This window comes from Rissa tridactyla, chromosome 6 (genome assembly GCF_028500815.1).
Source record: "Rissa tridactyla isolate bRisTri1 chromosome 6, bRisTri1.patW.cur.20221130, whole genome shotgun sequence".
NCBI classification, from domain to species: domain Eukaryota; kingdom Metazoa; phylum Chordata; class Aves; order Charadriiformes; family Laridae; genus Rissa; species Rissa tridactyla.
The window spans coordinates 36,589,227-36,613,857 of record NC_071471.1 but is presented as its reverse complement, the minus strand read 5'-3'; the positions used below and the strand labels follow the sequence as shown (position 1 = coordinate 36,613,857).

Below are 24,631 nucleotides of genomic sequence, written 5' to 3'. Positions count from 1 at the left end.
CTTCTGCTGGTGGCAACAAATTCAGTCCGTTCGAGGGGGTGGGTTTAGAAGCAGAAAAAGCAATGTTTCCCCCCAAACCTTACCAAAGGCAGCAAACTGCTTCTGGCCTACAGAAGATGAGTTGATCCCATCTCGTTCTTTTCGGAACAGGACGGATAACCTCAGGGAGCCAGCTCCAGCAGAATGAAACATCCCCGGCTGGACTCCAGCTCGGATTTAACCACTGCTGGCATCCTCTCGTGTGGTCTATGGCTAAGAACATCCACCCAGCAGCAAGTCAAGGAGCCTAGGGTCTACCCTATATTTGCCAGCTAACCTTTTGCCTGCCAGAAAAGCCATAAAAAAACCCCAACTTTACTGGGTTCTTTCCATCATGAAACCCTTGCCCCCACATCAGTGCTAACACAGATGCTGGGACACTCGCTGTGCAAACTCTCCAACCAGCCAGAGACCAACTTCCAGCACACACCAGCCCACTTGTTTTGCCACACATTTGCCCTCCCAGCTGGGGATTATTTACATACATCAGCATGGCTTCCCCACCAGCTGAAGCTGATCCAAGGCAACACCACAGCAAAGGGATAGCCTGTCCGGCCTCCCATGACTTATGCGTCCACATGTTCTTGCAGCTCTACCAGCCTAAACACTAGTCTAGCTGAAAGCTAGCTTTACAGACTAGAAGAAAAAAGAAAAAACCTTGAAGAAATAGATGCTGGCTGCACCCTAAACACATAGTGTTGGTGTAACTGGGGTGGGGAAGTGTCCTGTGGCTGTTGGGCTCTCACTTGCACATTCCCACCTTACCTTCCTGAAAGGGTATTACCTCTTCTTTGGAGCATTTTTGGAGCTGTTTTGGCAAAGCAGGACACCCATAAGAACACAGGGTTAGTTTTCCCCGCTAACTCGGCGGGTGTGAACAGCTCAGCGCAGCCCTGGCCGGAGCTGGTCAAGCTGGCCGGAGGCTTCCCCCTCGGCACAGCACCCATGGATGGAGCACCTCTGACGGGAAGGCAGCCCATGTCTTATTTCGACCCCACGCGGGCACAGGGGCCCTTCCCCGCAAACTCAGCCGGGTGCAGAGCCACGGGAAGGGAGCACTGGGCAGCACTGGCGTGAAGAGGGCACAGCCACTGCTGTAACACACTTTTCTTACGAACAAGCAGCCTTTCCCAAGCTCTCCACCCACTCTACCACCAGTGCCACCACATTTTGCAAAAGCATTTTCCAACTTGCCAAATTCTGCTAAAAGCCAGCCTACCTCGTGTGGTTCACAAAGGCTCTGTCGCTGCCCAGGACTCCCTATGTGCTCCTTTCAAGGAATTAACCCCAGGCTTTAAAGGCATCCTCTGAGTTACACCTCCTTAGTACCCAATTAGCACCCCATTAACAGCACACCCACAACGCCTTCTGGTCTTACCAGGGCGACTTTTAACCCCGTGGTGCACAGAGGTGAAATTAATTTTCTCTTTTTAGTTCCATTATTTCATTTTGAGCAAGGGGGACACAACGGCAGACGTGCTCGGGCAGTGTCCCCCCCCCCCCCTCCAGCCCCTGCAAGTGAGGAGGGAGGCCAGGAGACACCAAAGGGAAAAGGCTCCCACGCTCAGACGCCCACGGTGTCCCCTCTCCAAAGCTGTCCCCAACAGATGGCCCACAAGCTTCACGCATGGATATCTGGCCCAGACGGTTCCAAAACAGTTTAATCAGTCCAGAAGTATGCAGAGACCTCAGCCAGCACTTTTCCTCCCCTCTCCCCTTCCTGTGATGCATTAGGCAAGGGCCACGATGGAGAAGCCCAACCACCGCAGATGCCTATAGCCGTGGGATCAAACAGGCAGGCAGGGTTTAGCGGAGACAGCCCGTGCTCAATCACAGGCAGATAACCGTATCTTCAGCAGCAGCTTGAATGGCCCAGCACCCTCGGGGACCAAAGCATCTGGCTGCCCGGGACCAGAGCACCGCAGTGAAAGGCTGTGGCAGAAGAGATGATTGCTTTGGAAAGGACAGAGAGAGCACACAGAGGATGGCAGCCTTCCCTGCCTGGAGAAGAAAAGCCCTCTGGCCTGGTCCTCGCTTAGGATGGAGAATCAAGTCAAGTCATCCACAAATATCAGAGGGACACACTGCCTCAGATCCACGTGCAGAGTTTCCGCCCTGCCGCTGCCCACTAAATACCAAGTTCCTCTTCCAGGCCTCTTGGGAAATAGCTTTCCATCCCAGAAGGCCCTGAAGTGCAAGAGGTGACACACAACAACCCAATCACTTTAATCACCACCAGCCATCAAATTACAACCTGTACTGCAGCAGTACCCCACAATCCCTGGCCCCTCTCAGGCTGCAACAACTTGGGGTCCCCAGTAAGAGCCCCAACTCCATGGGGCAACATCCAATATGGCGCATTTTGGTGAAGTAGGTCTCACAAAGAGCAAGATTCAGCTCTTCACCTCAGAACTTGGTGGAGAAACAGACATATGTTTTGGAGTCCCCTTAGCTGGTGCGGGTATCCCCAGAAAAAAAAAAAATCAGCTTTCCTCTCAAATTCCACAGTGCCTTCTCCTGCCAGCAGAGGAGGTGGTCTGCTCAATGCATCCTGCCCTGGAAGGGCCCCAGCTTGCCCTGGGAAAGCGTAATCCGAGTTCCCCACTGCAGAAAGTCAAGCCGCACCATCAGAAATCTGTCAGCCAGCAAAGCTCTCCTAGTCAGTGCCAAGAGCCACAGTGCAATCCTCAACCATCCAACGGCACGGCCAATGGACAGCCAAGTGCCTGAACAAGAATGGCTTCCACATGCGTGCTCCCTGGCAGAATTCGTGACTCAGTCAACACCACCAAGAGGTTTGGGTGTCTCCAGCAACCACCCTCTCTTCTACTGTATCTAACCGAAATTCCTGCAACAGCTTTTGGAAGTCGCCACCTGCAAGTCCCCAGACAAGCAGGGTTTTTTTGTAAGCTAATGAGAGCATACCCACCCTGCTCCCGAAACCTCAGCTATTTATGGCGCATTTGCCAGCTCAGCAGAAGTTGTGCAGAGCAAAGGTGGGGGCAGAAGCAACCCATAAAATTCCCTGTCAGTCACCCACCATGCTTTCTGACCACAGCCAACCCAAGGGATGGAGAGCACGGCCTGGAAGAGGCAGTGAGCTGAAGTGAAGGAGCAAGGGGGCTCTGAGCAGAAAACACAGCCCCATACACTGTCACAGGTGGAACAAGCGGGAAGAGATATCGAGGCAGCCAACTTTGGAGAACCTAGGGCTGAGCATCCCACCAGGCATCCCGGCAAGCTGGTGAGGCGGAGAGCCGAGAGCCTCAGCTGCATGCTTTCCTGCCCAGAAATAACTGAGGGAATCAAATCACAGGCAGCCTTGGCAGAAGCCCCAGGGGAGCCCAGCCTCCACACCTGCCAGCCATCCCGGGCACGTTTCCCAGCATCTTCTCACACTCACATCGCCCAGGGGGGTGGTCAAGCCTTGCCACTAAATCCTGGCGGGTTTCCTTCTCTGTCATGCACTGTTCGACCTCAACAGGCTTTACAGAGGAGATCAGTCCTGCAAATTTATTCCCCTTCTAGTTTTGGGCAGGGTGTGCAGGAACAAGCTCTGACGGGGAGGAGGGACACGTTGTCCCCAGCCCACTTGGGTGCCCATGGCATGGCGTGGCCCCAGGAGCAAAAACAAGTGCGCAGTATCAGCTCGGGTGCAACGATTAAAGCGTTTCCCACTCTTTTAAGACAACATTATTTCAGCAACGCTAAAATGTTATCGCTAGGATGAAGGGAAAGTGGAATCGCGCTCGTCTGAATGGCCTCTTTTGTCATGCGTTTTGCAAGGCGTTGAGGCATGAAAGCTTTCAGAGAAACCCGGGTGAATCCAAGCTAGGTGGTTATAAGGCTAGTTACAGACCTGACATGATGGATCATCTTCATTTTCCCATTCTTGTCCTGCACACAGCAAATCCATTTGCTGGGCAATTAGCCTCCAGTCATTACATTATGCTAAAAAGACGTTCCCTTTTGCAGCAGGGGGGACCCCCAACCAAGAGAAAACCCAGGAGCGCTGCCCGCCCATCCCTGCTGGCTGACAAATCCAGGGCTGGAAAATCCACCTGCAGAAGTGCCACCACGCCAAGTGAGCATCCCATCTTGACAGAGACCTCCAGCGACTCACCCAGCATCCGTACCCACCCCGCTCTCCCTCACCATCAGCCCTCTAAAAGGGCTGGGATTAGACGAAACAGCCCTGGGAATGATTTTCCTGAAGGTGGTGAGTAGCGCGATAAAGACAAATGGTCCTTCTCCTGCAAACTCTTCTTCTAAGGGCCATTAACCCACTGGTACTTCTGCTTTCCGAGTGAAACATGCCACGACACAGCCACCAGCAGCTGATGTGGGCTCTCGTGGTGTCCCACCAGCCATTATCCCTCCCTCCTCCTCTCCAGGCATCTCCCCCTTTCTCCTGAAAATTTCTTTCCCAATCCCTTTTTCTTTCCTCGAGCTCACGTCTCCTATTCCCTACGCTCCCCCTCTGTGTGTGTGTGTGTGTTCCATTACTTCTGGGTGAAATAACTGACTAAGAGGGTCAGTCCACCTGAAAATTGCTCTCCCCGGACCTAAACGAAACAGATGGGCATTGATGATGTTTTGGGAGAAATTAATCAGCCTGGACCGGCGGCAGCGCCAGCAGCTCCCTCGGCCCAATTTCGCCTAATGAATTCCGAGCTCTCCGTCTTAATAGCTCCTGACAAGACTAATTTACTCTTGTAAGTGATTAGAGGGGGAATGATCTCTTAATTGTTGCTTAAGAGTCCTTTCGGTGTGGCAGCAGCGAGCGGGGACTGCTGGGTTTGGGGCTCAGTGAGCCCGGGGACGTCGCAGGGAGGGACAAGGGGGCATTTCCCCAACACCACGGTGATGGGCACTTCCAGCAGCCCCCAGAGAAGGACCCCTGTTTTTTCTAGCTAAGACACCACATACAGTTCTGCTGCTTATCATTAGAAAGGTGTTTACTTCCCCCCCCCCCGTTTTTTTTTTTTTAAAGTTAATAAGCATAACTCAGAAAACATCTACCAACAGCGGAAAAAACACAGAAACGCTGTTTGTCAACACTTCTACGGCTGACATTTCCCTCCGGTGCACCTGGAAACAAAAATCCCAGGGTGCAAATATTCTTAAGAGTGAATTTCATTTCTCTACGGTGTAATACAAAGTTTAACAAAAGAAAAAAAAATAAAATTCATCCCCCCAAAGTAATTCCAAGCACAATATCTCACTGGAAAGCAGGCTGTCAGAAATCTTCCCCCGTTTTCTGCCAAACTAGAAGTTCAGCCCAATTCCCATAAGGTATTTCAAAGCTCAAGTACTTTGAGAGCCACATACTCGGCGAGGAAGCATTTCCATTAAGCCGTTCCCAACCAGCTCTTGCTCCTGCATCCGTCCCTGGGACTTCTCTGGGGCGTATTTAGCACTAAACGTGTGTTTGCAGAGACACGGGCTATCGAGGGGGCAGGGACAACACAGACAACAACACAAAGCAGCCGGGTGCGAAGGGACTTCCAAGGGGTGGGTTTGCAGAAGACGACCATGAAAAATGACACGGATGCAAGTCATTGGCGGGGGGGGGGAGAAGAAAAAAAAATTACAGTGAAGTCAGGTCCTTCCTTTCCTGACACTGTTCGCAGCCTGCCTTCCACGGCGCTGTGAATAAAGGCACCCGAGCAGCGGCTGTCACTGTTATTTCCCATTGCAAATATTCCTGAGCATCACCGCAAGACAAAGCTCCCCAGGGCTCCACCAAATCCTTCTGCTGAGGACACATCTCTGTGCAGAGCTCGGCCACCACCCTGGAGCTTCCACGCCATCTACCCAAAAACTCGCCCCCAAGCCCCTGTGCTCAGACACCCCCCAAATCCCAACAACCAGGACAACGGGGGCTGCAAAAGGTGCAACCAAGGAGACCCCCAAGAAAAGAGAGATGCCTCAGCTGGAAGCCGGGGCTGAGCTGAGCAGCCACTAGAGGAGACCTCTCTCTCCAGAGTCCTCCAGCCCTTGGTAGCTCCCGTGACAACTTCGGTGAGGTGAGAGCACTTTTTTTTTTTTGAGGAAAGTGCTGCTGGGGTTGCACGGTTGAAGGTGGCAGTAGATGTGAGAAGGGGCCTCTGTAGGCTCCCACCCGGCCGCCCCCCGCTCCTAATCGATCCCTCCTGCATTACAATCCAGTCACGAGCCCTGATTGAAGAGCACGAGTTTAATGGACTGAGAGCCTGGAAAGAGGCCGAGAATGACCGGGTCGATTTCTGCATTTACTAAAAACCGATCCTTAGCTAAATAAGTCAAGAAAAAAAAAAATAAGCTACATCTGTCAATCAGAAGAAAAGCATTCCTTTAATCCTTTTCCATCAGGGGGTCGGCAGCAGCAGAACCCCCCCGCCCGCGGGCACGTCCCACTTACCCACGGGAGTGTCCTCGTTGATCAGCAGGTAGGTATCGAAGAAGTAGTTGATGAAGTATGGCAGGTGATTGCCCCGACCTGGGAAGAGGACAAAAGCAAGGCGTTATTTCCCCGGCTTGGTGCAGCTGGAAGGAGGGACGCACACGGGGGACGGGGCTCGCTGCTCGGCATGGGGATGGTGATGGGTACCCCTGAGGTGAAGGCCGGCAGGAGGACAGAAAGCGGCGCGGTCCCCCTAGAAGCTGGCTGGGGAGCCCCTTCCCTCCACCAGCCTTTCTTCTTTTAGTATTTTCTCCAGCAGGGCGAAGGCAGAGGGGAAGGGGGAAGCCAACAGCTCGGGGACAAGGAACATCAATTATTGTTTTAGCACATGATTAATACCTTCGCTCTGTTCCCACGGTTGAGAGCCTTTCGCCTTGTCAGCCATCCCAGCAAAACCCAGTGCACCTCCCTTCTCCCATCGCCCGATCGCCTTTCCCTCTAATTGCCTCCTTTCACCTTTAATAACCAGGCTCACTCCTTTCTACTCCCTTTTCCACGGAGATGGAAGCTCACGCGCCTGCCCTCCAACCGCAGCCTCATTAGGTGACAGAATCCAGTGCACGGGCACGTAGGAGAACAACGATCGTGGCCTGAAACGGGGGAAAAGCCAACCGGGAAAGATTTACCATTCAAGGAAATGGCAGAAAACAAGGCGGCGGGAGAGGAACATGGTGATTTTCTAAGGTTTGGTGTTGACCAGGCTGCATCTGAGGGAGGGGTTTTCCTCGATACGCAGCCGGAGCCGGCCAAGCCTGCAGGCTTTGAGAAATGCCATTCACCCCCTGGGCACCAAGAACATGGGAAAGCAGAGGTTTGAACTGGTCTGGCCAAAACAGCTCAGGCCCCTTGATGGGGAGTCCCTGGAACCAGTCCCAGGAGGGGAAGAGGCAGGACTGGGGTCCCAAGCACAGCCCCTGGGCAAGGAGGTGTGCTGGACGCGATGGGGCAGCACTTCCCCCATGAGCCCCGGCAACCGCCTCTGGTGTGAGCTGAGCCAAAACACCCAAGACGGTGCCAGTGTTAAAAATCGCCAGCCAAGCGGCAGCGTGACGCCCCCTCACAAACCCCTGCTGCACCAGACACGGATCCAGCCAGTGCAGAGCATCACCTCCATGTTACCCCAGCCACGCTGCAGTAGCTAAGACATTGCTTCGGGCAAAGGGAGAGCAAAGCCCGCATGAAGTCAGGTGTCCAGGTTTCCTTCCTAACCACGCTGGAGTCTGCCACCACCTTCCTGCCCTGCGCTTCAGCATCCCACCGTAAGAAACAAGAACCAGACCTCGTTTCAGCGTCCTCCTCGCCTTCCCAAGCTCCCAACGGAGGGAGACGCTCCTGGGACCTTTCAGGCGCAGGTCCCAGCTGTGCTCCCACACAAACCCACTCAGCACCCATGGGAAACCCACTCGGGGCGGGGGGAATCAAGGAATGGAGGATCAGCCTGGGCTCCCACGGGGCTCCCTCCGTCTCAAGGCAGGGGTTTTCGGCACTGCCCTCTTTCCCGAGGCACCCGCTCTGTTAAACACCTCGAGAAGAGGGAAAAGCACTAGAGGCAGCGCTCTCGCAAAGGCACATTTAAATCGCAGCCGCTGGAGTTAAGTACCTGGAAAGAAAATGAGAAGGACCCCGACAAAATGGGTTATTTAGAGCTAATGGCATCTCCGGAGGGCTTCCAAGTGCACTCGTACCTGTCTGGCAGGCTCTAAAGAGGGGAGATGAGGCTAAACCACACCAAGCAGCCCCTTCCCGCAGGGGATTTGCTTCTGCAAGCTTCTCTACGTCAAAATGTATTTCTTAATATTATCAGTATACTAAATATAAGTCGCATCTTCCACACCCGGCTGCATCGGGTGCTGGGAGGCACTGGAGCCACCAGCCCACAGGATCTGCGTGGTAAGAGAAGAGGGTTCCCCAGCTGGGGAAAGCTGCAGCAGGGTCCGGAGGCAGGATTCTGCTCCGGGCTGCAAATCCCAGAATAAAGAGCAAGGCCATCCCTGCGCTGCCAGACTCTCGGCGTTCAGAAGGGCGGTGCGAGGTGGAAAGGGAATGGAGAGAAAGCGTCTGAGACAATACAAGAATGCAGGTCAAAAGATGCATGCTACAACAAATGGAACTATTCCCCAAAAAATAAAAGAGGGATTGCTGTGGCTGAATCCACAGCCCCATCAGCCCTGTCCCTGCCCAAACACCCCTGTTCCAGCCACCACTATTTTCCAGCTCCTCCACAGCCCTGACCACTGCCGAGGGACACGTCCTTGGGCCACCTTCAGGAACCTTCTCCCCATCTCAGGTCTGGCCATAAGGTCTTCCTCTTGTAACCTGGCTGCTGCCAAAAAAAGCCTCGCCAGGCTGTGAAACACAAGTCTTCCGCACATCTATCCTGCCACCTAGTCTAGGATCCCAGGAATTTTCCCTTTCACATTTAATCCCGGACTGTCAATGTTGGCTCTGGGCATGCCGGTCCTTTCACACAAATTAATTTGGGAATCACAGCCACATCCTGCACACCCCAAAAGCAAGTTTACGCTTTCCCAAAGGCACTGCTGTGATCCAGCCATCACCTGTGGCTTCATCTAATGGATCATCAGCCAGATTTTCCTTCTGCGAGACTGCCACAACTACCCAGTTATACCCTGGGTTATTCCATCACTGTATCCCTCAACACGGCTCTTGCCCATGGTCCCCCAGCAAGGTGCATGGCAAAAAACCATGGCGTCCACCACACACTTGTAACCCTTTATTCCTCCTTCAGGTGCTACCAACAGGCTCTCAAGGGATCATGATCAACATTTCGACATGCTGGGAGATTTTTCCGCCCTGCGTGTCTTCCACGCCTGCTCCACATTATTCCTGTAAAACCTGCTGCTGCTTTGCCCTTCAGAGTCAGTACTCCTGTCCTTGGCCATCGCTGATGCGAGAGCACGGTAATCATGGAGGCGTTCTTCTAGCCAGCACCCCTCGGCCCCTCCTAGCCTGGAGATGGTGAAGGTCTCTGCCCATCTCTGGTGACTGCAGCAGTAGCTGGGTAGGAGTAGGCAGACTCCACCGCCGTGCCAGAGCTAAACCATCCTCTGCCAAACCCACCGAGCTGCACTTCTGCATTTGCCCTGCTAACCACTTCACCGGGAGCTTTGCAGGTCTTCTGGGGGGAGGACCTCCATCACCCACAGTCCCCAGGGCATTGTGGCAGGGCATCCATGCACTTCTCCCAATCCCAGGAACAAAGCAGGGTGCCAGCGCTCGCTTATTGAGGACAGGCACTCCTCGGGGAGGTGACGACCAAGCCCCGGGCAGAGTAGGTTTGAGGAGAGAGGGGCTGACACACTGCTGGATCTACAAGCCCCCAAATCCTCGTTTCCCTGCACTGCCCCCTCCAAGGCTTTGGGGCTTGCTCTTGCCTATCTGCCGTGTCCAGCCAGGCACACGCCAGCTCTGCGACAGGGAAGGATGAAGGAGCACGTCCCCACCCAGGCAAGCCAAACCATCCCACCTCCAACAGGATGTACTGGACCACTCGTGGCAAGCGCTCTCTCCAGGGGACAAGTTTTAGGGGGCCGAGACTGGGGGCAAGGACGTGCTGGGTTGTCTTTTTTTTTGTTTTGTTTTGCTCACTTTTTTTCCCCCCTTCCAGAGGAATGACAGGGCAGTTAAGTGGAGAGGCTATACTTGATCCAATACGACACCAGAGGGAGATTGACTGCGCTTGTCAGTCACAGCTAATGTCATCCGCTGACTGCTTAATCAGGCTGCCAATCTGGGCCAGCCATCTTGAGGCTTTAGCAGAGAAGGGGGAAAAAAAAAGCCTTCATTCCAAAGGGCACAGTGCTATCGAATGGACACATGCTTGCTATTGTTTATCAGCAAGTGCCACACAGGCACACACCCCCAGCCCCCTCTCCCCCCGCCCCCGGGAAGCTTTAGCCCATTCATGCAACAATCCCAATTTTCACGGGGCTTTGCGGTCCTTATGCATCCCGGGATATGCCAAAGCCCGGCCCAAGAGGCACATTCGCTGCACCAGGAGGCGGTTGTCCTGCCCCACGGGCTCCCAAGGCTGGACCCCAGGGAGGGAGGAAGACCGAGAGCATCACGCTTGTGGGGCAGAGCCCAGACGTGGGAGGAGAGCTCACCACCGAGGCGTTGCCTGCCCAAAGCCCTGCCCTTCCCTCCAGCTGGAATGAGAAAGGCAGCTCGGAGAGGGGTTATTTCCGTGCGCAGCATACATTAAAGCACAGTTCGGGTAAGAATTTTGCTGCTGAAAGCAGAGGGAGAGCCCTGCCAGTAATACCTCCACTGCTCAACAGCTAACAAGCTTCTGGTTTACGTCCTTGCCTTGTGTCCGCTCCCTCTGATTCCCTTTAAGTTTAATTTACATCAAAAGGACCTAACGCCGGATGCATCACGAGGTCCGCCACCAGCTTTGACTTCGCGACCCCACATTTGGAAGTTGCCAAGGTCTTCCCATGGAGATACATCAGGAGCACCTACCACCCTTGGGTTTACCAGCATATCCTCCTCCTCCTCCAAGACTCTTCCCAACCCCTCCCAGCACAGGCCATCTGATGCCATGTGGGTCCTTTTACTGACTGCACGGGAGCACAACGCACAGGTCCCCAGGGCCACATGCAACGGAGATGGATGGTCTACTTACCCGTACCAGGCACATCTCCCTATCTCAACAGCGATGATGCTCTGCCTTTCACCAGGAGACCACAAAGGCAGCAACCTCACAAACGTGAGACCCGAGCGGGGATAGAAGAGCCTGGCACTGGACGGACGGACAGATAGATGACTTACCCAAAGGGAGCAGCTCCAGGAGCAAGAGGGGAAGCAGAAAGCTGCCAGCAGCAGTGGGACGCTTCATGGTTCCTGTCAAAGAAGAAAGGCAGCGTCAAGTCCAGCATTTTATGGATATGACCTTGCCCCCCCCCGCCCCGCCCGGCACAGGCTCAGGGATGCAGCCCTGTCCCACCTTGCACCTTAGAGCCCCGCGGCCACAGGGCGACACCCGGGAGATTAACATTTTGTTAACGCTTGGCTTTTTTAGAGGGCACTTCACCCAGGAGTACCACCACCACTTTCTTGGTACCTGCAGCCCCAACCATCCTCTTGGCCAGGGTCAAGTCAAAAAACCAGGATTAACCTAGCATAGGTGATTTTTTATTTTTTTTATTTTCCACTTTCCAAAGCATATCAGCTCACCTCATGGGAGGGGACAAGCCACTGTGACCTCCACGGTCAGGCTCAGAGGCTGAGCCGAGCCACCTGAGAGAGCCGCCACAACCCGGGAACCACGCAGCAGCGAGCCACCGGCGCTGGGATTTAGGATGCTTTGGCAAAATTGAGTGGGAAGCTTGACCCAGAATCACTGAGGAGGCACCGGAATGTCCGAGGACAAAGCAGAGCCCCTCAAACCTCTCAAACTGCCTGGGGGATGGGGGGGCTGCAAGATCATTTACAGATCATTTAATCCCAACCCCCTGCCCTGGGCAGGGACACCTCCCGCTAGAAGTATAACCCCTGTACCTCACATACAGTATATAGGGAATACAGATCCCCTTGGCAGCCCAGGCAGAGCCTGAAACAGGTAAGGACATCTCGGAGACCCCTCTCTAACGCTCTCCCTATTTCTGCGGGTGCTGTGAGAGGTGTGGGCTGGGGGAACATTTTCCCCACCAGCAAACGCAGGGACATGAAAGGCAGAGCGCGTAGGTGACAGCCAGCCTTTCGGGGGGGGCGGTAAACACGGCGGCGAACCCGGCGCTCAACACGTAGGCAGCTCCCGCTTGAGACCAAGGGCTGACCTGAGCAATAAATCACATCTCCCATTCACCAGCCCAGGCTGGGAACTTGTTACGCCTGCGACCGGCTGTACACACAGCCGGTTTTGGCTCACCCAGCGACCGGAGAAGAGATCACTCGAGCAGCAGCCCTCAATAAACCACAGCGACCCGTGCGATTCCCACTTGGGGAGCACCCAGACAGCCAGCTTATCCTTATCCGTAAGCCCAGGGTACCACCTCCGCCCAGCATCCCTCTGCAAGGCAGCCGGCATCCCTGCCCCACCTCCGCGGATGCTCCTAAAGAAGCTTCAAAGCAACAGCCACACACACCATTTTATCGTTACTGGTGGATGTGTCAGAAGCAACAGCTCATAACAACTCTATCACCCTAGAAAAGGTCCTAAATTCCAACTTCTGCAGCTATTTTGCCATGAGATAGTCCCTAGGAGGAAGAGGTCTGTGCCTAGGCAAGAAAAAACGGCCCTGCGGCTTTTTTCCATGCGTCTTTAGGATATTCGTCACAGGCCCGAGAAGGCATTTGGGATCTGCACTGCTTAACTTGTAGGTGTATCGTGCCAGTCTCGCTGGGAAACCTGACACAGGTCTGCGAGACACGGCCAGGAGCCCTTGGCAAGTTTCTGTCTTCTGAATGCTGGATGCCAGCAGAGCCCCCAAAAACCCAGTTTCTAAACAAAAAATACCTCTATCCCCCGGAGCCAGGCACCCTACTAGGCCCTTTATATCTTCAGATTCAGCCAGCAAAAACCGAATAGACACTTCTAACAAAGAAAACCCCCAAATTTTTCAGTTATCCCCCTTCTTTTATATGTTTCAGGCAGGGGAAAATCTCGGACATGGACAGATGCCATTGAGGAAAACACTAACTTTCTTCTAACGCAGCACACAGCTATCAGGCCAAGTGAGCGGAAACATCATTTTCCGGCTTCACAGACCACATTTAAAAAGCAACAGGGCAGTGGAAAAACAATTTGCCTGATGTAGAAATAAAGGCAGTTGACAGCATCCCCTTTTGAGTGTCATGATAAATCTAAATATTGTATATTCCGAGTCAGTCACTTCATTATGTAAGTAATTGCCTGAAATGTCATTTTGATTTTGTCTGTCTTCATTAATATTGAAGCTCTTCACCGGTTCTCCGAGACGGTTCACTCGAATATTGCAAATTTAGGAACGGGATTGAGAAATCTCCAGGGAGAACTTAAAAGTTGCGACTAAGAGCATATTAAATTGCACCTTCTGCCTGAAAGAGGCTCTGGGTGGGAAGCACTCGGTGCAGTTCCCAGCATAATAATAACGTCTCCGGGCAAGTCGGCGCTGGGCACCGAACTGTTGTCTCCTGCCTGCAGGAGCACTGATGTTAAACCAGAGATTTCCCAGTCCGCCGGCAACCGCTCCCCGAGGCGCAGGAAGCAGCGGCATTGAATAGCGATGGATGGGAACCGGAGGAGACTCTGCCACTGAAACAGCGCTCTACAAAGAAGTCCCGAGGCTCAAAAGTTTAGGAAGTGGCTCAGGTCGAGCAGAGGTTTTTCAACCCCCTTGCGCCATACGCCTCCTTCCCAAGCCTGGAAAACAGCTTTTTTTTTTTTCTCCCCGCTGCATCCCTGAGCATGGCGAAGATCCCACCTGCATGGCTACGGAGTCCGACCGGCGTGTGCTCCCGTCCTGGGCACACATTAATCCCAGCAAAGGTGGTGACAAGGCTCCCAGAGCCTTCTGGCATCTCAGCCCTGGCAAAAGCTGGAGGCAGAGATGCTCCCGCTTCTCCAGCCCGGGCCACCTATTGCTCTCGAGGTGCTTCAGCATCAGCTTCCAGGCTGTGCACCTGTATTGGTTATTTTTAAACGCGCTGTCGGGGTGCTGGCCTACAAGAACGGCTCGAACGCACACAAAACACACTTAATTGCCTCCATCGGAGCGGCGGCTGTGCCGCGCTAGCGGAGATGCTGGCACCTTTAATCCCCCCCAGGCCCCCAGCCCTCTCTCCCCCCAAACCTGCGCTTCCCTTCCCCAAACGGCACCACCACGCTCGCGCCTCAGGATTTACAGCGTCAGCCTCTCTGTTTGCTCCTCGCTCTTTCCAGGAGCATAAAGAAGAAATGAAAGTGTAAATCAAAGCATCTCCCAAACGGCTTCCAGGCGAGGAAACTGTACGCGCCTTCCCAAAAAGTTTTGGTTTTTTTTTTTTTTTTTGTTTTTTTTTTTTTGTCCAAGCAATGCAGCACCAATGTTGCCCCTCAAAGAGGGGAGCCCAGCAGCCATCACCGCCCACCTGCAGCATTCGGTCCTTCATAGGCAGAGCGGAAGCCCCTGAGATGCCACCAGAGTCCCACCATGCCCCACAGCATCCAGCCACATGCTGGAAGACCCCTCTCCCCCCTCCATTATGCCATCCGTGCCTGCTCTCCCCAGCTTCTTCCACCTTGGAAGAGGGTCAGGAGATAGCTCCACCGAGACCCACCACCAAAGGTGCATCAGAGAAAACACCCCCAGGGTCCTCCTTCAGCAAAGCACACCGCTCGGACCTCATGATGAAACCCAGCGGCTCCCGCTTTCCCATCCCTCTGCTCCTCAAATGGAAGCGCCACTAGAAATTCACCTTTTCTCCTTATTGCTTCTTGGCCAGGTTTTCACAATAAGTAGAATCCAAAAGGAAAAAAGTAAAAGTTAATTTTAATTTATTTTTTTTTTTTCTTCCCTCCATATATTGGCATGGGCTATACACAAATCATAATTCCTAAAAATAACAAATTGCAGAACAGGGTAATCAGAAGTAAATTGATATTGATAAATAAGCTTTTCTTCCGCGCGGTAGGTGGTTTATTTTAATCTAATGAGTTTTATATTTTCTGAGCTTTCAGATTCCATGATGAAGAGCCGTCCGCGCTAGAATTACGAAGCACTTTGAAATATTGTAATTTTATGGCTCATTTTGTCAGGACTCTTGAAAATGAGATTTGTTCCCAGTGAAAAAATTTGCCCTTTTTTTCGTCTATTCCCCGCAGAGAAGGAAAAAATTCCCCTCGTTAAATAAATACAGGCCAACTTATTTGTTTGCACGTCGGCGGGGGGGGGAAGGACGCACACAGAACAGGGAGCGAGGGGACGGGGCTGCCGCGACCCACCTAACCCCCGAGGTGATGCTTGCAGGGGGAAGAGCGTGGAAGATGCTCTCTCTCCCCTTCCTTCACCCCAAAAGCAAAGTCAAGGTTGGAGACGCAGGTGTTGCCCCACCCACCCACCCCAGAGGATGCCCACGAAGCCGACATCTGAGCATCCCGGCTGGTGGTGTTCAGACCTCTCTTCCAGCAGGGGAAGAACTGTTACTTACTAACAACGAGCAACACCAAAGTTTCCCACATTTCCAGGAGTTTCCTCCCATTTCACAACAAGGACAGGAGTGGAAACATTGTGCTGGGGGCTGCAGGAGGTGTGCTTTCCCACAGGAGACAAACGTTAGCTCCCAGATAACATTAACACATTGCTCAACCAACAGCCCAAGACCAGAAGAAAGTGTTATGTTCGAAGGTCTCAGTCCACGCAGGAAAACTTGGCCTGGGTTGGATGGGAAACTGGTTTTCCAAGTCATTGCAACTGCCACAAGATATTCCATATCCACGCTTATTCCATATGCCACGAGATGGAAAATCTAGGTAAGATAACTGCCTGGCTCTTCGTTAGCAACACACAAACCCTCTGCTGCAGCATGCCCCAACCATGGGGTACCCAAGGAAAGTCATTCAGTGCTACAGGCAGAAGCATCCAATTCACCTCTTCAGCCATGCTTTGTTAAAATAACACCCTGGGGGCTTTGGGAAGGGGCGTTCCCATTGCAGCAGCCATGGCCACCCATCCTTCCACAGCAAAGGCAGCATCTTTCTTGGGTAGATGGAAGAAGAGATACCCAATTATTTTATTTTTTTTTTTTTTTTTAAGTGGGGCAGCACGGGCTCTACTGAGTCTCCAGCACCGGTTGCTATGATGCCTATGATGAGAGTAGCAACCATTTTCCATCACAAAACCTCACTAAAGCTGGAACAGGAGCTCCGGAACTGGGAGGCAGGCTGGGATGGGGCATGGAGACCAAGCCAACAGGTTCCCAACTCTCCTGGTTCCCGGGCTGCAGCAGCACAGGGATGAAAAGGTGAAAAAGCAGCCAAGAACAAGAGAGCTTAGCTTGGAGGAATACAAAAAGGGGGGGGGGGGAAGGAGGGTGGGGAAGACGGGTGGGAATGACTGCTTTAGGAGGAGGTGGAAAGCTGAACTCTGTGGAGTTGCATGCACAGTCTGGTCTTGTAAGACAGGAACCGCCCTCTAGACTCTTAAAAACACACAACGACAGACAAAGTGGCAAAGGTAAAGATGCTGAAGGCCTGACCCAGAGCCTGCTGGTCAACGGGAGGCCAGTGCTCATCTAAATATTGCCCACTCCATTTACAGAGTAATAAGCATGCGTAGCAAACACATGGTAGGTGGCTGTTGCTCAAGCCCTCTGGCCCAGGCTGTCCCCCACAGCACAGGAGCACTTGCCCCAGGGACCAGCACGGCATCTCCCTCCTTGCCACACTCAGGGGCACAGCTTCCAAAGCCAGCATCACCTTTCTGCAGCCGCAGGAGGAAGCACGCCCATAATAGTGCAAGCAACGCAATAAAAGACCTCATTATCAACATCAAGAACAAGCCATCAGGCACGGGACCAGGAGCTCTTGGCAATCAGCAGCCAAACGACATTTCCAAGCCCTGCCAGAGACGACAGGTTAGTTATTTCACTTTGTCTTCCTTGGCAAGCGCTCATCTGGGCAGACACCACGCCAAGCCCCCATCAGCACAGCACCCCGGGTACACGCACCCCCCGGGATCTCGACCACTTTCCCTGCCTCCAGCTATTCCCAAGCCCCAGGCTGGATGCTTGTGTGGCTATCAAGGAGCAACAAGGCTATTCGTTCATTCCTCTGGTAACTCCAGCCACAGGCTGGAAAGGTAGAACTTAAAAAGAGAGAGAAACAGGGGTGGCTTTGGAGGAGGGGGCAAAAAAAAATAACCCAAACCAATAAAAAAAAAAAAATCAACCCACATCTTCACACTGAGCAACCTGAGCTGCTAAAGCTCTCAGGCCATTTCTTGCCTCATCCAAATCAAGAGAGAAGTGTCCTTGCCACTCTTGCACAAAGCTCACTTAACTTCCAGCGAGAGGCACTTTGCGGCGACAGACCTTTTCAAGGCCCGCTGGCCGCTGCGGCTAATGAAAGCCAGGCTGCGCCTGATAGAGTCGCACTGTGGGCACGCTGCGGCTAATCACACCCCAGCTGAAATTTTAGGAGGGGAGGGGGGAAAATAAAAAAAAAAATAAAAAAATCCAGCGGTAGAGACAGCAGAGGGGAAAGGAAGATGGAGCTACTTGGGAGGAAAATTCCCTCCCAAAAAATCCCTCCATCCCAAAAAGCAGCCCCTCCAAGAGCAGGGGCTCACACCAAAAGGCAAAGGCAGTCAGCAGAGATGAAGTTATTTGGATTAATGACAGCGGTTCATCACCAGTGACATGCTTGTTCATGTTCCTGGGCCCCCAGTTGTGGCTGAGGACCCTCCAAGCTGTCCAGTCCCTTTCCCACACGTCCTTTTCAGAGCTGCAGCAGCCCGGGCACCAGCATCCCTCCCCCCGCCATTGCCAGCAGGATTTCACCCCCAGTGGCTTTCTCCCCAGCATACTCCAAGCAGGACATCTTCCTGCCACTGTTACAGCAAATACACAGATCAGGGCAAAGGAATTTAGGCTAAGGATGAAAAAAAAAAAAAGCTCACTGCAGCATTGGCTTGGGCAGAGGCTGGGGAGGGACGTCACAGCCCTCCCACGGCCAGGTCGGAGCTTCCATCACAAGACACATCCAAGAGGATCCCTGGCCCCAGGACAGGGGTTCAAGCAGATGCTCCTGCCAGGCTATCTAGCAGAATAGTAGACAAAGCGTGCACGGGATGGCCCCTCTGATCGCTTGTGGAGCACACTGTAGTCAGCAAGCACCCACCGGCGCCCCACATGCCAACATCTTCACGGGCTGGGAGCCACCAGGCTCCACCACCCGAGGTTTCCTGCCCACGGTGACCGAGCTCAGCCCGGGCACAAATGCTATTCCAGCCCCCGCTGCAGCATCCTGGTCATTCCTGACCCATGGGCAAGGTTCCAGTGCATCTGCATGATTTGGGTGAGCCTTAACCACCGGCATCGCCCATCTCGGCTGCAGAGCCTGGTCCAATGGCAACGCAAGCGTGAAGGCATGAATTTTAGTATTTGTAGGTCTTAAGACATAAAAACCCCAAACTAACCCCTCCTCCTCCTGTAACGTTATTAAAAGTCTCATTGCAGAAAGCAGGACACTGTAGTGGGGAAAAAACTGCAGAGTTCTGGGATGCGCTGTGAACTATTTGTGCTCAGAGAGCAAATCTCCAGCTCAATTAGCCGGGCTGTGAGCAGCTGGGATGTTTTACACCCTAACGAGAGGCCACAGGCCAACCCCTCATCAAGACAAACCCATACCCTAAAGCTCCTTAAATTTAAAAATAATCCGTGCTCCAGACCATCTGCGCAGAACATCTGAGAAACTTCATAAATCAAACCCTTTTTAAGATGCCCTTTTTCTTTGCGTACCTCCACCCAGTCAGCAGAGGAGCTGCCATACCATGGACTTCACTCTAAATTATCGCAGCTGAGCAGCAGAAAACATTTTGGTGCCACCTCCCTCCTATTTTCAGGTGACGTCCCCAGGGGGGACACAACACCCAGCCTCTCGGCACATGCGTACCCTTCCCAGACCCAGCGACAGCAAACTGACGAGCTCCACAGGTCCCACATCTTGCAAACATCGTTTCACCCACTTATCACCAAAAAAAAAAAAGAATTAAAAAAATAATAAACGAGAACATCAATTTTTACAGTTTCCCATAAAGGGAGTGTTTTACAACTTGGTCTTAAAACAAAACATTGTATTTTCACAACACTATCTCAACTTGGTGGTGCGAGACCTACAGTTTGCCTCCTGAAACAAGAGAGCTTTTGCGCTGGGGAGGGAGGGAGGGGGGCGGAGGAGAAAAGAAAAAATGGAATTGTGAAGGGATTTCCTCTCCGCCAGGGCAGGGGAGAAGGAGAGAACAGAGCAAAACTCCCTCCCCTAAAACACCCACCCGGATTTTGACAAATGTGAGTTTCCCATCGCAATGCCTTGCTCCACAAAAAAGAAATAAAAAAAAATAATATTCCCGCACCAGCTCTATCTCGTGGCGTTATCACTCACTGAAGCCACGCGCATGAGGTGTCCCCGGCTGCCGTAAGATGTGCCGGGAAGACCCTGGATAATTGCACACAGCCCGGACACAATGGTCACCGGTGGCTCTGCCAGCCCCCCCCAACCCCCTTGACATCCGTCCTGCCCTGGGGATCTGCTGCCAGACAGGGCTTTACCCCCAAAACAAGGAAAAAAACCCACCCAAATAACAATGTAAAACACACCCGCACAGAAAACTTCCCATTCCAGCATCACACACCCCCTGCCAAGAATACACTGGTGGGTAAGAGAGATGAGGCTTGAGGAAGCGATGATGGTTGGCAAGGGGGGGGGGCTGGCAGCACCCCCGGGCGTCCCTGGCACAGGGATTGGTTTTGGATTTGCCTTTCCCACCAGGGGACCCGTGGGAGAGCCCCGGGTTTTGCCCCCACCCCAGCCAGCTCCGCTGTTCCCCTGCCCATCACCCCAGCCTCCGCACCCTTTCATCGGGCCAAATAAGGTACCCCAGAGCTGCTTTTCCTCCTCTCCTTTTTTTTATTTTTTTTTTTAAAGAACTGTTGCCTTTTCTATCAGCAGCCTTATTCATTTTTTTTTTCATCCCCCTCTCCTCAGACAAGTCTTTACTACCAGCACCCCAGGTTTTGTATTTCCCCAATTAAATGCCAGCAGTCAAGCCCCACACCTGTGTTTCTAATTACAAGCAGGCACGGGCTGTTATTTACCTCCCTGTAAGCATCCAAAAATCATGGATCGCAACAAAGGGGTTGGTGCCGTGTGGCTCAAACTGAAGACCAGCATCAGGGGAAAAGCCACCCTGGCCACAACGAGCGGAAACACCCCTAAGGAACCCCCCTGAACCTTGCAAGGGAAAAGGAGGGGCGACCTAATGCAGCTGGCTGGGTTTCGTGGGGACAAAACTCTTGAAGTTTGAGCCTTTTCTGACAATAAAGGCTCCGGCGACAACTCCAGGCTGTTCAAAGCTAAAGATGCCTGGCCAACGCCAAGTTGGATTTGTGCGGCGGTTGGTATTTGGAGGTGGGCAGGAAAACGTTTATTTAAATAAGAGAGGATCGCAGGCTCTGTCAGGGAGTAAGGGAAAGAGGAGCAAGCAAAGGGAAAAAAAATAAAATCTCAAATAAAGCGTTTTCTCAAGAAATAAAAAGAAACTATCCGGGGCAAGATTTGTCGTTTTTGAAAAGCTGTTTCGCCCTTCAATATATTTTTGAGGGGACTAAAAAAAAAAAAAAGAAATAATTAAAAAAAAACCCACCCTCCCAAAAAACCCAACCCTTTTTCCACGGCCGCCCAGCCCGGCAGCATCCCTGCGCCTTTGGAGAAGTTCGGCGCCGGCTCGCCCGAGAAACTTTGCAGCTTCTGGCCGCCTCCTGCCGCCCAGCTCCGCTCCAAACCACAGCCCGGGGTGGGATGGGGCGGGGGGGGGGGGGACTCTGGGGACGGTGCTGCTGTCCCAGGGGCAGGACAACACCGACGCACGTTGTTATTGTTATTATTTTGCCAAAAGGTTGGGCTCCCCGCCTCCTGCCATCGAAACCCCCGCGCTCGGAGACTCTCCCCCCCCACACAACCCCCGCCAAAAAAAAATAACGATGATGGTGGTGGCTCACCCCAGAGAAGTTGTCCCCTCGGCGGCAGCAGGTAAGGGAGGTTTGGGAAGGAGGACGGCGCGCAAAGCCACCCCCGGGGCGGGTGGGGGAGATGCCCGCGGCTCCGCGGAGGCTCCGCGCATCCTCCGCGCACACGCACACCGCCTCGCTAATTAAAGGCGGAATAAGGAAAACTCGCGGAGGGGGGCATTACCTGTGGCAGCCGGTCGCGATCCCGCTGTCAGCGGCGAGCCCACCATGTCCCCCCCCACCCCCCCCACCCTTCCTCCTCCTCCTCTTCCTCCTCCTCCCCGCGGCGGCTGCCGGCCCCGCCGCGCTGCCAGCCGAGTGAGCCGCGGCGGGGGAGGAGGAGGAGGAGGAGGAGGAAGGGGAGGGGAAGGAGCCCGAGCGGCGCAGCGCCCCTTGCCCAGGTAACCGGAATTTCACCCTCAGCTTCCACCGACCCCCCCCGCCCCAACGACTCCCGGTGGGGCAGCAGGACAACCCCCTCCCCCCCGCCAAAATCCCGGGCTCACCCCCAAGACAGCGGTGGCCCCTTCAATTCCAGCTCCAGCCGGGCACCGGCCACGTGAAGTTTAACTCAACCTCTTTGATTTTAATTAATTTGTTGTTGTTGTTATTGTTGTATTACTGGTCTTTTTCTGCGCTCTGTGCCTGAAAGGCTGGCAGCCCCGAGGAGCGCATAAATCATGGATGAGGGATATGGTGGGACAGGTGATAGGAGAGCCGAGGAAAGCGAGACGGGCAGCAGGCACACCACCAGCAGTTATTCTCCCCAGCTCTGCTCCCTCCGGCGCTCAGAGCCTCCCTTTCTACAGACACGGTGTTATTTTTGCCACAGTGACAACATACGCATCCACCCAACACTCTTGCCACCATGTCCTCTCCGAGCCCAGCAGGACATCGCAGGGCCAACCCCTGCCTCCAGTCCAAGCCCTCCCTACACACAGCTTTAGGGAAGGCAGCCAAATCCCACAGCTTCACCCCATTTCTTGCCTTCTTGGAAGCAACAAAGCCATAGAAAAGCAGCTCACGATGACACCAGTCCCAGCAACACTCCATGTCCCGCAGCCCCAGAAGGGCCAGGGCTTTGGGTGCTGCTCCGCCACGCAAATCATCCAAAAGCTTCCCACTGCTTTGGGCTTGGAGGAGCTTTACCTTCCCACCAGACCCCATCCCCAGCAGCTTTAATTAAAACACTAAACGAGCACAGTTTGTGCTTCTGAAGCCTCCCCCCCAGAAGGTCAGGAGCCTTCCCTGACACCCACCTTTGCATCCCTCCTCCTGGAGCAGCCTTGGGCAAATGCCTCCACAGGAACGGGAGGGGATAATTAAACCCTTGCCTCTCTTGAGCAGCTTCTGCTAATTATGCAATTACCGCAGCTGATTGATTTGAATTGGGCAGAGGTCTGCTCCCGGTACCCTCGCCTCCTCCCTTCATAAGGGGGGGGGGGGGGCAGGGACGCTCTGTGGTGCCCCCCCAGCTGCAGGGAGCCCCCCAGGGTGATGGAGCTGCCCCCTCAACCCGGTGAAGCTGCAGGTGGGGGCTGTTGCGCAGCAGAGCCAGCCCTGGCACACCTGCAGCTGCTTTGGGGTTAAAAACATAAGCTCCTGACAGACCCCTGAGTGCGATGAGCTGCCTGCAGTCAAGGAAGGGGCTGGCAAATAGTTTCCCCCCCCATCGCAACTGGGTTTGCTAAGGATTATGCCCTTGGTAGCTGGGATGTCCTAAAGTTGCAATCACAAGGATCCTCCCTCCTGGATTCTCCCTCCTTCATCCCTCCCGTGTCCTCTTCCTCACCACAAAGAAGCACGCACGCAGCCAGGATACCTCCCAGACACGTCCCTAAAATAGGGGAACTAATTTGGGGCAGAAACAACAAAAAAAGGGGAGGGGAAAACCAAGCAAAACGTGATTTGGAGGCACATTTCAGGCCTGGTTGGTGGCTGCAGCCACTCTAGCTTTGCACAAGTGATGTCTCACTTCATGACTCTCATGATAAATTCTGGTCAGTGTTTCTATTTAAACAGAAACGCGTCTCTCCTCCGCTCAGCCACTGCCCGGCCCCCAAGCCTGGCCTTCACACCGCGGCTTTCAGCCCACGTCCCAGCCGATTTGGAGACCTGGCACCTCTTTTACATCAGCCAGCTCTCCAAAAGCCGAGTTCCCCACGGCCTGCGGGTCCGGCTTTGAGTCCTGGTCCCATTCCCAGGGGAGCCCAGGCTGCATCTTCCCCGCCATGGGGGGAGAACTAGTGGGATTTCACTGCCTGGGATGACAAAGCCCGCAGGAATTCCGTCTCCTGTGAGCTGCCTCCCTCTTCCACGCTTGGTTTGAATCAGACAGCAGCAGCAATAGCTGTCTGCAGGCTGGACCGCGGACCAACTTCGGGAGCTGATGTTCCCAAGCTCCGGTTTTGAAGGGAGCGACGTGGCTCTGAGACGCAGCCAGCGGGGGATGCGCCATCACCAGTGCCTTTTAACAAGCTCGTAGCTGGGCGGGGGGGGGGGGGGGCTGTGTGTGTGAAAAAAAAAGGGATTAAAATGAAGTGATGCAATGTGAGCAGGGGGATGCTCCTGGTCGCCGTGGGGGATCGGAGGCCACCACAATTAGTGCCAGCCCCGCAAGGCAGGGGGCACAGCGGTGAGCAGGAGGGCTGGGATAACCTCCCTGCTAGCCCGGCTTTTCTCCACGGGCTCATTACTGGGAAACCGTATTATTTTTTTTTTTTTTTTGGAGCCAGGCCCCGTGAGCTCCCCTCTCCGCACCCTGCCTGCCAAAGCAGGGCCTTCGCAGCCTCCTGGCACCACTCACTCAACCTTGAAATCATACGGCAAGGCTTCCCCCACCCCTCATTTTCTATCTAAGCACAGAACATTTCTCCATCCATCGATCCCGGTGGTCGGTCACTCCTCTCCCTGCCTTCCCTGCCCCTTCTGCTGTGAGAGGCGGCATCGCCGCCCCTCTCTAAACCTTTAAGTAGATGAAATGCCACGCGGGGAGCAGGTAAAACGCAGGCACGTGCAAAATCCTGCCCAGCTGAGGAACTGAATTATCTCTGCCCGCCAGGGAGACCACGTACTGCCCTGGATCCCGCGCCCGCAGGGACACCGGCTACCTGATGGCCAGCGCGGGCAATACGGTGCCATCAGTCATTTCTTCACACCCCTTTTTTCCCCAGGAGGCTCCCGCAAGGCTCTTTCGATGGGCTTTCCCCAAACCGCCATCCTCGGTCAGTAAATAAAACCCGTGTGAAAGAGCAGGAGGACTTTTTGCTCAGGGAGAGGCAGCCCCTGCCCCCCCCCCCTGCCCCCGCCAGCTTTCCCTTCTTGGGGCACACAATGATTTTGGTCCCCCCCCACCGAAACCGTGAGCCCCTCGGTGATGGTGGTACCTTCCATCTGCCGTGGCTTTCCAGCATCCCACATCGCGGTGTGGGTCGGGAT

The 24,631-nt window shown here is 53.8% G+C and overlaps 1 protein-coding gene across 6 annotated transcripts in view; it reads right to left on the bottom strand.

The window, feature by feature from the left end:
* CDH23 (cadherin related 23) overlaps positions 1-21,415 on the bottom strand; it is a 210,387-nt gene extending 188,972 nt beyond the window's left edge. For all 6 annotated transcript variants that reach the window (XR_008467045.1, XR_008467046.1, XR_008467047.1 and 3 more), the window contains exons 1-3: positions 21,378-21,415; positions 11,279-11,350; positions 6,443-6,520 (exon numbers count right to left, since the gene is read on the bottom strand). Coding sequence is in view for 3 of the 6 variants with exons in the window: in XM_054205963.1 (XP_054061938.1) it covers positions 6,443-6,520; positions 11,279-11,345 (145 nt within the window). In the remaining 3 variants the exon portion in view is untranslated. The remainder of the gene's footprint in view (positions 1-6,442; positions 6,521-11,278; positions 11,351-21,377) is intronic.
* Positions 21,416-24,631: the final 3,216 nt, after the last annotated feature.